At 33.2% G+C, this 17337-nt stretch overlaps 1 protein-coding gene across 1 annotated transcript; it reads left to right on the top strand.

Moving 5' to 3' along the window:
• The first annotated feature begins 3055 nt into the window (after window positions 1-3055).
• On the top strand, window positions 3056-14221 carry LOC132556389 (neutral amino acid uniporter 4-like). The gene is made up of 8 exons (XM_060220792.1): window positions 3056-3081; window positions 3478-3589; window positions 4413-5271; window positions 5694-5785; window positions 6321-6600; window positions 7378-7502; window positions 8243-8348; window positions 8734-14221. The coding sequence occupies exons 1-8, from the start codon at window positions 3056-3058 to the stop codon at window positions 8916-8918; spliced, it is 1785 nt and encodes a 594-aa protein (XP_060076775.1). The 3' UTR covers window positions 8919-14221.
• Window positions 14222-17337: the final 3116 nt, after the last annotated feature.

Raw genomic sequence — 17337 nt, 5'->3', positions numbered from 1 at the left:
CTTGTTCATAGTGTGTTGTTATGGTCACAACTTACAGAAATGGTTATTCAAGAATAAAGATGTTGATCTGTAGAATCTTAGATATTTCACCAAATTTCCTTTATGCGTATATCTCATTTGGCATTTTGTCGAATAAAGGCATCTGTTTGGCAATAAGAGAGTAATTTTTCAATTGATGTACCTGTAAATTAACTAACAGAACTTTCAGAAATTATGATCCTTTTGCTTCAATTTTTGGATTACCTCCATGAACCATTGTTTATTTAGGATGAATGACTCTGGTTAAAATAACACTGCATGCCATCAAAGCATTTATGATTATTGTGAGTGCTATACATGGATGGAAAATCAGTGGTTGAATTAAAATTATTGATATAAAGCATGGAAATTACAGGAAAGCCTTGAGAAGAACTTTGACCAGCTAAGTTAAAATTTGTCTCTTGTCTGAAACATCACCACAGTTGCAGCAATAGGGTTCCTCTGGTGATGGTGCAATAGTAAGATAAAAGTGAATTTGAAAGAGATTGAATGATTTGTTCTGGTTCTTACGTATACTGTTTACTGTAAACTGTGTACTTGGTATGTCTTGATCTTAAAGGAATTTCCAGTTTTCTGCTTCTTCAGTTGTTATGTCCGATGAGCCATCTTTAATTTCAGTATAATTTCACAACACCTCAAGACATCTTATTACGTAAGCTCAGCTGAGAAAATATTATAACATTATTAGTATAATCAGACAGTGAAAATGTTGTGAAAATGGGTAGATGTATGGATTTTCACTCAAAAAGATAAGTTTTCGATTCTGAATGATTTCTACACATTTCTTTCTTATCAATGGTTAAAATAATTCTAGTACTACTGTTCAGGTTAGATATGTATAATAAAACTAAATTTAGGTTTAAAAACATTATCTGTATTGGTCACAATCTAAATTTAAATTTGTACCTGGTACATGTGTCACTAAACACAGCAGAATTAAGACTGTGTTTTATATATGGAAAGTATCTGTGTAGATACCAGGATTTATGTTCTCACTGTTGGTCTGTTTGATTTTGAAAATGTAAGATAAAAGGCTATGCTAAAAATCTTAAACCTCAAAATTTAATCACATGATATTTATACAATCATAAAAGTAATAGTGACCTAGACAATACTGAACATTTTCTCAAAATTTAATCACAGGAATTTTAAAATTAAAATTTTAAAATTTTAAAATCATAAAAGTAATAGTGACTTAGACAAGTCTACAATGCAAAGGGATATTGAACTTACAAGATAAGCCACGTTGTCTTAATCATGAATTGGTGTGGTGTACATGTGTTGACCTTTAAGTTGTGTCACCTACATCATTGTTTACAGGAAGTAGGGTCTTGTTGTATCAGTAACCTCACAGTTACACTTACATCCAGTCTCCTCCATAGCTATCCAGTTATTCATGGACTTTGTTTCCACTGATTATACTTTGCTATTTATTGTGTGTGTACTGGATGTCAGCTGACCTCAGCATGGAGCTGTCACGTATGACTTGTGCTTGACTTAAGTCTTATCAGGACAGGCATGAACGGGTGCTGGTTCTGCTGCTGATCTTCATCATTTAGCTTGTGATACATGATCATAATATAATATTTGGGAAGGATAATTTCAACCTTGATAAAATGTAAGTTATTGCTAAACTTTTTTACGACAAAAAAGTTTTTGTCAATAGTTTATTGCAGTTTAACTTTTGCATGTATAATAAGCATTGTACACATATAAAACTACATTACAAGGAATATGATGTTTGGAACACACAGTTGATACTTGGCTTATTCACTGTTTTACTGTAATTTGATGTATTATGGATCTTACATACTTGTATTTGAATTAATATTGCAATTAGTTTAATGTATTTATTTTATAATTAATATTGCAGTTAGTTTAATGTATTTATTTTATAATTAATATTGCAATTAGTCTAATGTATTTATTTTATAATTAATATTGCAATTAGTTTAATGTATTTATTTTATAATTAATATTGCAATTAGTTTAATGTATTCATCTCATAGCTAACTTATAGAAGTTAAATAAAATGTTTACATGATCACGAATTTAATAATGTGAAAATGAATTAGATTTAAAAGATATAGTGTTAAATTTCATGGAAATTTTGACTTAAGGATTTTTCATTCAATCTGTCAAAATGATTTTCACATGACATATTAAGGCCGGAATTAAAGTGACAATCTCTGTACTTTTGACAATCAGTGTTTAGATTAATAGACCAAATATGTGAAATATTTTATTTTACATGAAGAGAACAACCATGTTTTTAATGTACTTGCAATACAGCTTTATTTCTAGAAGAAAAATTTCAAGCATTTTTCCAGTTCTTATGTTGTGGCTCTAAGTGCATGATTTATGCTGATTATTATGGGTTTTAGTTATACATACTTATTGATCCTTTTAAATCAAACTGGCCTGTAGGGAAAATTGAAAATGCTGTCCCTGATGATGTATCCATTGAAAATCATTGTATTTTTGTAAATCATGAGATGTTTTTGAAATAGAAATTATCAATTAATTTCTGAAGTAGGATTGAGTTTTGTCAGTTATATAAGTTAGACTGATTTTGGTAAACATCTAACTTTACCTGTTGTAATTCAAATGAGTACAAATTTATGTATGTATAACTAACCCATAAAGTTGTAGAGGAAAAAGAAAAAGTGGACTTCTTATGCATTTTATATCTGGAGATTGCTCCAGTCCATCACTACATCATACTTTAGTTTCCATTTATTTATTCTGTAACAGAGGAGGTGTTTAATGTTTTTAGAGAGAGAGATATGACTCATAGGCATTTCAAGAACTTTTCAGTTTTAGCTCAGTTTTTCATAGCTGGATGAAGAATTAATTTAAATTGATGTGAAGCTGTTTGATAAGAATGCCAAATTTCCATCTTATGGTGGATGACTTATTTTTTTATAGAGTTATAGCCCTTGGATATTTAAAAAAAAAATTGGGTTCCATTCATTTTATTATGCTTGAAGAAAAATAACACCAAGTTAGCTGTTAAATGACTGTCAATCCCAGTCAGCCTTGGTTAGCTAGGATCTGTAACAGTTTATAAAGTCAAAAGGTCACTTCTTTAAAGACCAGTATCACTAAAATGCTCCACATTTCTGATTTTATCCTTGCTTGGCTGCTAGGGGCATTTAAGTGTCACATAGATCTGTTTTCTCAGAAGAATGTCCATATCTTAACAAGTATCATCATTATAGTGCTAGAGATATATATTAAACATTTAGATTAGTCTGAGAGGTCATGTTATTGTATCTAACTGATAGTATCTCAACTCAGTGTATATACAGTTTTACATACAACTTAACCTCTTCCAATTATTTTTTAGTGTATACATGTACTACTATCTTATCAACTCAACTCAGCATCCTTAATTAGGTGGTTATTGTTTTACAAAAATACTATCTTTTATTTCAGGACTGGTTCAAGATGGATGATGCACCTTGGAGACTTTGCAAATATGCTGAAAGCATTTATTGGTTCCAACTATCTAGGTGTCGCCTATGCATTTAAACAGAGTGGATTGTTGGTGAGTAGAATAGGCCCGATAACATCTCTGTAGATAAAAGCACAATTATTTATGATTATATACATGTACATGATGTAAGTGGACAACATCTGTTCAAATACCAGTAGTACTTAGGAGGTATAAAAGGCTTATCTTCTCTAACTGTAGTCAGACCAGTTTTGTAAATTATATATTCCCAACACATATATCTTCTTGAAACGTGAATGCATGTAACTTATATATTCACTATGTAATCTAGTGTGTTGACTTACTTAAACAGTTTTTTGTCATTTACATCCACCAAAACATATGTTACAATATGGATGGATCTAGTAAGCAAGCTTAGGAGACCAGATAGAAAAAAAATCAATAATTTATTATTTATTACATTGCATCATATTTCTATTGGTGGCAGATTGAGTTAAATATTCAAATTTCTTTTTTATGGTAAATGAGTGTGAATAAAATTCAGTTAGAAATGTTAATGAGTCAAGGAAACTTTTATAAACAGAGAGTCTTTCACACTCAGGGCTGAGGGATGGGACATGACCAATGTTAAGAAATAGAGGTCTGCATGTAATATTTGAAACCTTTCTTCTTTTATGATTTTAATTGAAGCACTAATAAGAGAAAGAGATATGCTTTTTTCATAAATGAATGTTTTCATCCCTCTGTCGGCAGAAAGATGGGTATCAGAAAGAAAATTGAAAGAGTGGACTTTGTGATAAGACAAAAAAAAATTCCATTATGCATGTACAATAATGATTTTTGAAAGAAATGTTTTCAATCATTTAAAAAGGACAAAAAATATGAAAAAACAAATATATTTTTATTCTTATCACAGCTGGGAGTAGTCTGTCTTCTTATCATCGCCAGCCTCACTGATCACTGTTGCCATCTCATAGTTAAGACCAAGTATCATGCTATGAAGATATTGCTGAGTCAGTTTAAAGTCAAAAAACAACTCTCTGAACGATATCAAACTGAAAACCACGTCAGCAGTGACAGCAGTGACATCCCCAATGTGGACATTGAAGTTGATGAACTGGCCATATTGAAACACCATATGATGAAGCACATGTCGTATGGTGACATTGGTAGACTATGTTTTGGGAAAAAAGGTCTCTTGCTTGTTAATCTTTTTATTGGTACCACCCAGTTCTGTTTTTGTGTTGCATACTTCATATTCATTGGGAACACCATCCATAAGCTGTTTCCTATAGCTGTAGAGTGTAGGAATGTAACAGCTAACAATACCATAACATACCCTGTATCCTTTCCAACTACAACCTTGGCCTCTATGCCACACTTAAGTGATAGTCGAGACATTGCTGCTGGGTTAAGTGATCTGAATACAACAACCATGCCATTAAGTACTGGAATTCACTTCACCATACCTGATAATAATTTATCTACACCAAATCTAACCACTAGTACACTCCCATCCAACATTACAATGGCACCGACTCTGTCACCACAAAACATGTCCACAACTCCAACTGAAAACTCCACAAAACCATGGACACAGTCGTGTATGGATAAAAGCACTGCTCCTGACCTGAAGATGTTGGTGATGACACCGCTGCCCCTCTTTCTTGTGTTTGCTCTCATACGCAGTATCCGTAATTTGAGTTGGATCAGCGTCACTGCCAATATATCTATACTGGGAGGATGTGTAGCTGTCTTTCTCTACATGATCTTCAGTAAGTGCTTTTACTTCAGGAAATTTGTAACTGTTGATGTTGTTGTGAGGTTTTATAACCATCCCTCATCATTTTCTTTGTGATACTTCATATAAGATAGGAAACCAAGTTTTAACAAAATTCTAAAATGTGAATTCATTGATTAGATGACTGAGATCAATTACGTTTCATTTGAAATTTATAAGGAAAAAATTACAATAAAAAAATAAAAGTGATCAAATTTGTTCTTATCTATGGTTGATATTTAGGGTCACAGTAACCTTTTGAAATCTTCAACTGATTGAAAAAATAACCAAAAGACAAAAATATGTTCTAAAATAGTCATGAAGTGGAAATCCCTCTGTCTGGGCATTAGATGTTTGTTGGTGAATGATGTATAAAATTTACTGAAAACCTGATATTTTTTATTTTACTTTTTTCAGATTTTAGTGTGAGCAAATTTGCTTATGCAAATTTTGATGGAGTGCCTGTGTTTTTTGGTATGGTTACAGCAGCATTTGAAGGCATAGGACTTGTGAGTATATTGTATGCTATAGATAATTGTCTAATAGTACTTGGATAAACGGGTACATGGACTATTTAAGGATTGTATGATTGTGGTCATTTTTAAGTCAATTTTCATGTATTTTATTATCTAACTGTTGGAATATATGCTTGAACAAGTTTTCAAGGAAGAAATACTGGAATATATGTAAATCTCTATGAGGAGTGTAATGTTTTATTCAGGGCTAAAACACAAAATATCTACATTCCTCCTCTTTAAAATTAATTTTCCATATGATTTTTGAAATGTTTTACCTTTTTATTGTACATTTTTATCATTATTTGTTATTTTTACAATGGATTATATACATTAATGATTATTTTGTGTTGTGATTGATATTCAGAAGCAAGGATGTTTTGTATTTTTTTGTATTGACCAAATCACAAATGAGGTTTTTTTGGATTTTTTTTTTTTTATCATACATATTTATTAATCAACTAAGATATATACAAGCAGTATTAAATCAGAATGTGTTGTTTCTATAAGAACTGTTATGTGCTCACAGGTGATACCAGTAGAATCAAGTATGGAGGGAAACAGACACAACTTCAATTGTTTCCTCCACGGGGCAGTGGGGGTACTCACTCTCATCCTCGGTACATTTGGTATTATGGGGTACATCATGTTTGGTGACGACGTGCAGCAGATGATCAACCTCAACATCCCATCTACTGAATGGGTGTCATTTGCTGTTAACATTGGAGTGTGTGTGGGAGTGCTGCTCACCTTTCCTCTACAGATATACCCAGTCATTGAACTAATAGAAATTATCCTCTTTAGTGAAGGTGTGTATCATCAAGCAAAAAATTGGTTAACTTAGAGCCAAAATAACCCCTTTGAGTAAAATTATCTATTCACAATGCCCTAAACATGTGGCCCTTTGCCAATGTCTGATATATATACTTAGATGTAATCAGTGGTTGTGAACCCTACATTTTGCTTCATGAGAATTGTTTTCGTAAAAAGGAAAAAAAAGTTCCTTCTTACAAGCAAAGTCTACCAATCCACGTCATAGAAACTGATCATAACGGATCAATGCTGTCCAGACTGTCTCTGTTATAGTGGTATCTTCCTAGATAGAATCATGTTTTATATGTTGTGTATTACAGTATATTAAGATAACTTGTTGCATAACACACAGATATCTATACATTGAGGTATAGGATAAAGTAAAGGATATATATGCTTGGTAAATTTTTCATTTCTCAAAAAAAGTTGACCTTTTTTATTTAATGTCTGAAAAACTATTATGTACGATGACTCATATCACAACATAACCATGAAAATTTGGGTTTTTTTTATACTGTTTGGTATTTTTAGATTGAAAAAATTCATATGGAATTCTGCTGAAAAATGACAAATGTCAGAAAAATATTTTCATAAGATCATCTTTCTGTACAAAAGTGATACATTTGACTGATATAAGGAGTTTGGAGGTAAAATATTTCTACAGCAATGCCCAACATAGTTTTTAAGCTCATGATAGGATCCAAGTTGTATCCAAGGCACACTAACATCATAACCTTGGTTTTAAAATTGCCTTTGTATTACAATCATTTCAGGAAGTATATGTGGGCCTAAACAGAAAAAGGATAGATTGTTACAAGAGGACGACTCGGAGGAATCTTTATTGCCAAATGTTACAGAAGACCTTCCTGTTACAGTAGCTGTACACATCCCTGATTCTGTAAGTTGTCATTTTTTAAAGTGACTTCATTTCAGAATGGATATTGATCAAACTTCATATATTTGTTTAGTATGAGAATATCTAAGACAAGTTCCAAGTTTCAGGATTGTAAGGTCAAGGTCACTGTTCCCATTTTTAGAGCTCCAGTTGCTTCACTCCTTAAAGAAGACACATACTGCTGTTTTGTCCTTCCAGGTCTCCTCAGTGATGCTAAGGGCCTAAAAATTGAAGCCAATGAGAAAACTTAGGAAAATCTGAAGTGATCAAAAGGCAAAGTCAAAATCTAGACAAGGAGTCATATAATTAGATTAATTTTGTAATTTTCATACATCAGATAATTTTAGATTAGCATCAAACTTAACATTAATATCATAAATGAGATAGAGAGTGTGGGTTATGGGATCAAGGTCAAGGTCACCTAAACTATTTTTTTAAAAAAATCCTTTGCAGCACCTTAATGGCTTCATTCCTTGAGGAACTTTGACAAAACTTCATATATTTAGCTTTCTTCCTTACTTCAGGCAAGTCCAGCTGGAACTATGGCTTTGTAGTGTTTGCAATCCCTTGTTTACCTTATACATTGTTATCAGCTCACCTAGCCTAGAAGGGCTTGGAATGAGATTTGGCTGGTATGTTCCTATGCTGAAGCCCAACAAAGTTTGAGAAAACAAATTACTTTGTTATCAATTCTGTTCTGAAAACATATTCATATTTTGTTAAGCTGTTATTGTTACTTCCAGGTGTCAGCATGGAAGAGGAACATTGTACGGATTTTGGTTGTAGGAGCAGCTGTTGGTTTAGCAATCATTTTTAGAGCCAGTTTTGCTTATATTGGAGGGTTTACAGGTAAGTTATGGAGCTTTGTGAGTTTTTTTTTTTTTTTTTTTATAAGTAATATTGTACACGTACATGTATTATAATGAACGAAATATAGGATTTAAGATATATGTAAAATTTTACTTTATTAGTTTGGAGTTACATTTCTATATATTATAATTACCCAGTAATAATAACTTAAGAGCTTGATGTTTCTCATCTCTGCTGGCAGCTCAACAATTTCTAGATTTGAGTCTTTTTTACCTAATGGCAAAACAACATTTTTTCTGATATCTGAACTCCAAATTGATCAATTGTTTGCTCCCATCTTGACTGCAAAAGGATTCTGGATACATTTTTTATGTTGTGTTTGGTGAACAAGCTTGCATAAAAATTCTCCATCTTGTCTTTGTAGGAGCTGTTGGGAGTTCAGCACTAGCCTTCATTTTACCCTGTTTATTCCACTTGAAATTGTGTCACAAGGATTTGTCATACGGAGTGATAATAAAAGACATACTGATCATAGTGTTTGGTTGTGGTGCTAGTTGTATCAGTCTGGTATATGTTATCAAAGCACTTGTGAGTCATACATCTGTATGATGGTTGATGTTTTCATATCATCATTTATAATTCCTCAAATGCCAAGACTTATTCACTCACAAAATACAGGACTTGTGACATACAGGTTTATTATATTATGCATAATGTGAAGAACGGACTTACTAAGGTGGCATTATACAAAGTTGTTCTCCTCTTATATTCTTTTTAATGTTACTGATAATTTACAGAGTGAGTAACAGGAAGAAAGGCTCTGCCTTTACACTATTGTATTATTATATGACACCACTGATTTGTGCTAGAGAGAGTTTAACTGGACTTTAAACGAGTTTCATAATACACAGGTTTTACATGCATTTTAAATACTGATTATACATTCACTGTAAATACTATCTTATACCTCCCATGGCTTTCTATACATTAAGGAATTGTTTACTTTCATTTTGTATGTGACATTGAAAAAAATGGTTTGCGCTGATAAAGTACAAATACATATTCAATTGCATGTATGAGACATAGGAACAGTTTCTGAGTACTTTCTGTTTCTCTGAACTTCTGAAGGTGAGGAACAGTTTTGTATGTGATAATGTTAATATATATTAATATCTATACCATACTATTCCCTAAAACATCTTCATGATTCAGAAAGAACTCAAATTCTGTGATAATTATATACGTGTGTGTAATTATACTTCTACATAGATAATGTTTGTATATTGAGTGTCTGATCTGTCCTCATTGGTGAAAGTACTTCTGGAATTTTTTTTTCACTATCTGCATAAAATTTTTTTCTCATTGTAAATCTCACTTTTCAGCTGACTGTTCCAAGATCTGGTAACAAATGTTGTCAAGCCTTTTGGCTGTGTTATGGTTGATGAGATGAAACAGTTTTGTTTACTTTATGATTGATGTATCCGACTTTTAAGATTTTCAGGTCATCAGAGACAAAGTCATGGTGACCTATTGTAATACCATTTTCTCATGTATTATCTGTTGTTTGTCTGCAAACTTGTTACTTTTGATACCTTTTCTGGAAAACCCCTGAACCGATTTCAATGAAACAGAAACTTTCCATGGCCAAAGGTAAACCAAATTTGTAAATAATATGGTCCCCACATCGTAGCAGCCTAAGGGGAGTGATCAAAAAGGGTTAAATGGACTGAAGTTTCCAAAATCTTCTTTCAGTACCCAAATATGGTAGAATCAAATATTCTTCATGAATGAGAGGGACTTAAGTTGCTTTACTCTTGTTGACCTCCAAAGGCTGATAGGCATGGCCAGAAAGGATAAAATTGACTGCAATTTTTAAAAAAAACTTCTCAATATCCAAACATGTTAGATTTAGATACTCTTCATTGATGGAAGGGTCTTCAAGTAAAACTCATCTGTCCCTTTACGAAAAGTCATTCCAGTTGTTTCCATTTGTGTGTCGAACATTTAAGCCCCGGGCCTCTTGTTGTTCTTAAATGTAACTAAATGCTAGCATCAATAAAATTTGAATACAACTTAAGATAAAATAATAGTAACATGAAGGAGACAGTTTTTGTGCTTCAAGTGGGTCAACATTAAAGTTGTATGTGAGAATTGACAGCCACCTCAACCATCTTGTTACTTGGGACATACATGTATGGCGTGGTAGATATCTGAACTCCAATGGAATTGTCTTACACATCTCTTGAAAAACATGTGAATGAACAGCTGAAATGGATGTACTAGCACTTGGAAGAGAGAAAATATATAACTGCATTAAAAATGGTTAAGTAGATAAAACTAATTTCTTTAGCATATGTTCTCTAAAGTTTCTTATTCCATTTGTTTACAAATCTGTAGAGATTTATTTGTGTATACATGTGTTGGCATTACACAGCCGTACTGTAACTTTTGTTGTGATTGTTTGTTTCATATTAAGAAATGGAATTTTCCTCTTCTTAAAAATGATTGAGCTGTGATTTACAGTCTTAATAGCTTAAGTTTCTGTTTCAATACAAAGACAACTATAAAATATACCAGTATTTGACTTGAAAATTATTTTCTTTTCTGAAATACCATGACGTAAACATTTCTGATATTTTTTATAAATAATTTTACAATGTGATTATGAAACATGTACAAAATGTAGAATTTATAAATAGATGAACATTCTACAGATATATATCTAAATACATGCACAACCAAGCAATCCTAGTAAAGTTGTTTTGAGGAAGTAGAACAATTTTATCCCATGTGTACATGTACCAATTAATTTTCCCATGGACTGACTGTTAATATGACTCATACCAAGGATGTGGAATAGAATTTTATTCTATGATGGTGCTCATACCAGTAAAAGAGCATTTTCTGTACCGCAACTCGTATTATTGCATGATAATCAACAGTAGTAAATTTGGATTCAGTTTTAATAGACCTGTAACTTTCACTACTGTTTTGTGTAGAATATTTATTGCAGTTTTTTTTTTCATAATATTTTTATCCAGCATTTTTATGTGCTGTACATTGCGTATATACTTCCTTATTTTTCTCCAACTACTATGGTGATAATATAAGTTCAAGAAAGTGTGAAATTAACAGGCCATTCAATGGAAATAAATCTAGATGTTATCTTAATATGTCTGTGGTTGGAGTGTTGGCACAAGTAACCTCAGGTAAACATCTGAACTCCCTACCAATGGCAGTTTTTGTTTCTCACAAAGCTGAGAAAAGGATTGGTCTATTTTGATTTAGTAGTGTCCTTGGACGACACATTTTACTCTGGATGGCATGCTATAAGCTTCCTACTTATTAAATGAGATAGTCACTAGCTACCCCAAGGAAACCCTTTTCTTGATTCAGTTTATTGTTGCTTTACATCCTATTAACAGATTGGGTCATTTACAGATGTGTTAGGTTTGAGTGGTGGATGAAAGCCAGATTTTCCAAAGATAAACAACTGACCTTTTAAATTTTAATGCAGATAGTGCTATTTTTGTTATTTAAAATTTGTCTAAACTTCAACGACAGATGGTAGTTTGTTCTCACAAATCATTGTAAATGATAGTGTGTTTTTTTACAGCTCATTTAGTTTGTACATGCACAGACAGATCATGGTAATGAAAGTACATGTATAAGTCAATAAGTGAAATTTATTCATTAATTAGTAGATACTGATATATATTTAAATATTGAATTCATGACTTACTACACAAATATTTCTTTGTATCTTGCCTGGAATTCTGTTTACATAATTAGTAGGATTAACAGATGTTGTCATATACATGAAAAAGATGTCATATTGATGGATATATGTGTAAACACTTTTATGTATGGTTTATGTATGAATGTCTGTTTTATATGTTGATATACAACTCTTTTAACAGATGGAATCAGTGTTAAGTCACTTTACAGTACATGCTTTGTTGTCAAAAGTGAAAACTTATTTTATTTGTCCATTTGTGGCACCCATTTAAATTATTTTAATATGTTAATGTATTTCTACTGTGCTCGTTTTGCCATATTTACGACGTGAGTATCCCGTGTTGTGTTTTGCATTGTACGTGTGGTGCACTCGTTGTGTTACTTCTATATGTTGTGCTTTGTATTGTGAAAGTCCTATTATGTATACTGTATGTGTAGTTCGTGAATGTCCAGAGAGTGAGTTTGTGTGACGTATGTAGGTAAACAGGTTTGACAGGTGACGGATACAGTACTGGACATGCGTGCTGGTCTTTTTCATTTTTGAAATGGTATACATGTAAATAAGTACAGGTTAAACTTTCAAAATTACTTCTGGAAGTGATATCGATTAAATATAAGTTGTCTTCAAAATGTATATAAAGCAATGACAAAAAACTAAGTACCAAGAATTGAAAAAGAAAAAAGGACCATGGAATTTTAGTCTGTAAATGTATAAAACTTATAAAGTTTTCTTTTCTGCCATCAACCAAGGGCCTCTTAAATTTCCAAACAGATATCATTTTTGCCCCACAGAAATATATAGAATTGCCGTCTTAAACAATTTCATTAAATAATGTAGATATATTTAGCATGTGTAACACTATCGCACACCAAGTCATTTGCTAATTGCTATTTTGATGTTGACATTAACTTCACCTTTAGTTTTCATACTATTTCTTACTGTATGTGTATTATCGTTGATTATAGTACACTCTTATTTTAGTAAAATCTTAAATTTGCATAAAGGCAACAAGAATAATTTCAAAATTCGCTGTGATGTACTTTTCAGATATACACTATGTTTCAATTATCTTGAACATCAACCATGTACAAGTGAACTACAACTGAGCCATGTTTGTTGTGAAGCATGCTATACTATAGGGGTGAAGTGACGTTTCTAACCTACTAATAGTTCTGCATGTATTAATCGGCGTACAACACTCCATTGTTAGATGTGATGCATTTTTATGCCCAATAATAGGACATCAAAATTTTAGCATTAGAGAAATGACTTAAACACAAAAAGTGTCAATATTAGAATACTGCTTAAGTACACATACAGTTTTTCCATTGGAAGAAATTTATGAACATCTATATCAGAAGCTTTTATTTCAAATGTTTGTAGCACATATTTTCTTTACAATTTCATACATAGGAGTGAGGAATTAGTTGACATCTGGCTTACACATCAGATTCTGTGGGGTTTTGTCACACTAGCTAGAAGCTTGCCCTTCATTCCTCATATTATAGTTACATTGTATAATTAATTGCATATGATAATCAAGGGCTTTCATAATTTGTTGATTTCCTTATGCTGCTTTTTCTTTGAAGTTATTTGTTATTTCTTCAACATTTTATTTAATGTGAAATTCTGTTAGGTAATGGACAGTTCAGATGGTCCATTTGTCGTATAGATTGGGGCCAGGATGTCACGCCTTCTACCTCTAATTCATTAAATAGAAATGAGAGGCAAATGTTTCAGATATTAGACAATTAACCATAACTAAACTTACTTAAATATCTTCAAAGAATTATATCAGTCAAATTGTCATGATGAAAATTCACCAAAAACTTGTTTTTTAATATTACAAAATTAATGTTAAAAGTTTAAAACATGTGACTTCGTCTTTCCAGTGTTCAGTTGTGGTCTCATTTTTTGAATATATAAAAATAATACATTTGTATATGTAATGGTTAGAAGTGTTAAGACCTCTTCATGTTCTGGTTTAAATCTTCTGTTCTTGTTTAAAAAAAAATTGGTACATCTGATTTAGAAGGTACATACTGCTTATAAGCAGTATAGTACATCTGTTTGTCATGATCTTATCCTCAACTTTGGTTTATGAACGACTAAGGCATCGCAGATACTTTTGTTTTCAGGTTTTGTGTATAAGAATAAATGATGCTGTATTTTACATATTTAGTTACTTTTTTTTCCTTTATTAGCTCACCATCTGATGAAGGTGGGCTTTTCAAATCACTCTGTGTCTGTGGTCCTTCATCTGTCTGTCCGCAAACAGTTTTTGTTATCGCTATTTCTTGAGAAATATTGGATGGATCTCTTAAATTTCATATGTAGGTTCCCCTTTGTCACTAGTTGTGCCAGTCTAATTTTGGGACTGATCAGAAAAGCAAAGTGGCTGAAAGGTGGCCATCTTCAATTTTGATTTTTAAAGTTTGTTAATGCTATTTCTTCAAAAGTGGAACTTCGTAAATTTCATATCTAGGTTTCATTTGGTCCCTAGTTGTGCACGTTTGATTTTGGGATTGATCAGAAAAACAAAATGGCCAACAGGTGGCCATCTTGGATTTTGACTTTGCAAGTTTGTTATCGCTATTTCTTGAGAAGTACTGGATTGATCTTTCAAAAATTTCATATGTAGATTTCCCTTCGTCCCTAGTTGTGCCCATTTAATTTTGGGACTGCTCAGAAAAACAAAATGGCCTATAGACGGCCATTTTGGATTTTTCCAATGAAGTTTGTTATTGCTATTTCTTCAGAAGTACTGTATAGATATTTCCCAAATTTCATGTATAGGTTCCTTTTGGTCCATAGTAGTGCCTGTTTGAATTTGGGATTAATCAGAAAAACAAAATTGCCAACAGGCAGCCATCTTGGATTTCGCCAAGTAAATATTGTTATTGCTTTTTCTTAAGAAGTTCTAAATGGATATCTCTCAAATTTAATACTTATGTTCCCTTTCATCTCTCCTTGTGTCCATTTGATTTTGGGACTGATCAGAAGAAAAAATATTACTTTCTGGTGGCCATTTTGGATTTGACAGGTAAAGATTATCATAACAATTTCTAGAAATGTATGTTCAAATGTCATGTCATAAGAGCAAAAACAGAGAAGAGAAAAGAAGGGAAGAGATCCATCTTCCAAAGAGCAAATAAAGATCAAACAATGGTGGGTGCCAGAATCCCTCTGGGATCTCTTGTTTGGAAACTGAACTGTTACTTTTTAGGTCATCTGACCCGAAGGGTCCGATGACCTATAGTCATCATGCTTCGTCCGTCGTCGTGCGCCGTGCTGGGATGAAGGGCTATCAAGTTTGTTTAAATGAATGACCTTGAACAACTTTCAAGGTCATAGGGGTCAAATATGTCAAAATCTTTAAATAACTTCTTCTCAAATACTAGAAGGCCTAGGGGGCTAATACTTGGCCCATAGCATGCTGGCATGGAGCCCTACAAAGTTTGTTCAAATGAATGACCTTGGCCCACTTTCAAGGTCACAGGGGTCAAATATGTTAAAATATACAAAGGACTTCATCTCAATAAGCAAAAGTCTATGAGTGCCGATATTGGGTCTGTAGCATGCTGGGAGGAAAGGCTACCAAGTTTATTTAAATGAATGACCTTGAACAACTTTCAAGGTCGCAGGGGTCAAATATGTCAAAATCTTTAAATAACTTCTTCTCAAATACTAGAAGGCCTAGGGGGCTAATACTTGGCCCATAGCATGCTGGCATGGAGCCCTACAAAGTTTGTTCAAATGAATGACCTTGGCCCACTTTCAAGGTCACAGGGGTCAAATATGTTAAAATATACAAAGGACTTCATCTCAATAAGCAAAAGTCTATGAGTGCCGATATTGGGTCTGTAGCATGCTGGGAGGAAAGGCTACCAAGTTTATTTAAATGAATGACCTTGAACAACTTTCAAGGTCGCAGGGGTCAAATATGTCAAAATCTTTAAATAACTTCTTCTCAAATACTAGAAGGCCTAGGGGGCTAATACTTGGCCCATAGCATGCTGGCATGGAGCCCTACAAAGTTTGTTCAAATGAATGACCTTGGCCCACTTTCAAGGTCACAGGGGTCAAATATGTTAAAATATACAAAGGACTTCATCTCAATAAGCAAAAGTCTATGAGTGCCGATATTGGGTCTGTAGCATGCTGGGAGGAAAGGCTACCAAGTTTATTCAAATGAATGACCTCAACCCACTTTCAAGGTCACAGGGGTCAAATATGTTAAAATCTTTAAACAACTTCTTCTCATTAACCAAAAGGCTCAGAGTGTAGATATTGGGCCTGTGACATGCTGGGATGAAGGACTACCAAGTTTGTTCAAATGAATGACCTTGACCCACTTTAAAGGTCACAGGGGTCAAATATGTTAAAATCTTTAAACAACTTCTTCTCAATAACCAAAAGGCTCAGATTGCTGATATTGTGCCTGTGGCATGCTGGGATGAAGGGCTATCAAGTTTGTTTAAATGAATGACCTTGAACAACTTTCAAGGTCACAGGGGTCAAATATGTCAAAATCTTTAAATAACTTCTTCTCAAATACTAGAAGGCCTAGGGGGCTAATACTTGGCCCATAGCATGCTGGCATGGAGCCCTACAAAGTTTGTTCAAATGAATGACCTTGACCCACTTTCAAGGTCACAGGGGTCAAATATGTTAAAATATACAAAGGACTTCATCTCAATAAGCAAAAGTCTATGAGTGCCGATATTGGGTCTGTAGCATGCTGGGAGGAAAGGCTACCAAGTTTATTTAAATGAATGACCTCGAACAACTTTCAAGGTCGCAGGGGTCAAATATGTCAAAATCTTTAAATAACTTCTTCTCAAATACTAGAAGGCCTAGGGGGCTAATACTTGGCCCATAGCATGCTGGCATGGAGCCCTACAAAGTTTGTTCAAATGAATGACCTTGGCCCACTTTCAAGGTCACAGGGGTCAAATATGTTAAAATATACAAAGGACTTCATCTCAATAAGCAAAAGTCTATGAGTGCCGATATTGGGTCTGTAGCATGCTGGGAGGAAAGGCTACCAAGTTTATTCAAATGAATGACCTCAACCCACTTTCAAGGTCACAGGGGTCAAATATGTTAAAATATACAAACGACTTCTTCTCAACAAGCAAAAGTCCATGAGTGCTGATATTGGGCCTGTAAGATGCTTGGAGGAGAGGCTACCAAGTTTGTTCAAATGAATGACCTCAACCCACTTTCTAGGTTTGGCTTGCTTTTTGTCAGATGACCGTTAAGGCCCATGGGCCTCTTGTTTTTATT

Source organism: Ylistrum balloti, unplaced genomic scaffold, assembly GCF_031769215.1.
Source record: "Ylistrum balloti isolate Yb309-2 unplaced genomic scaffold, AGI_CSIRO_Ybal_v1 Utg370568, whole genome shotgun sequence".
Classification (NCBI taxonomy): Eukaryota; Metazoa; Mollusca; class Bivalvia; order Pectinida; family Pectinidae; genus Ylistrum; species Ylistrum balloti.
Note: the sequence above shows the minus strand (reverse complement) of the source record. Positions and strands in the feature narration are given on the sequence as shown.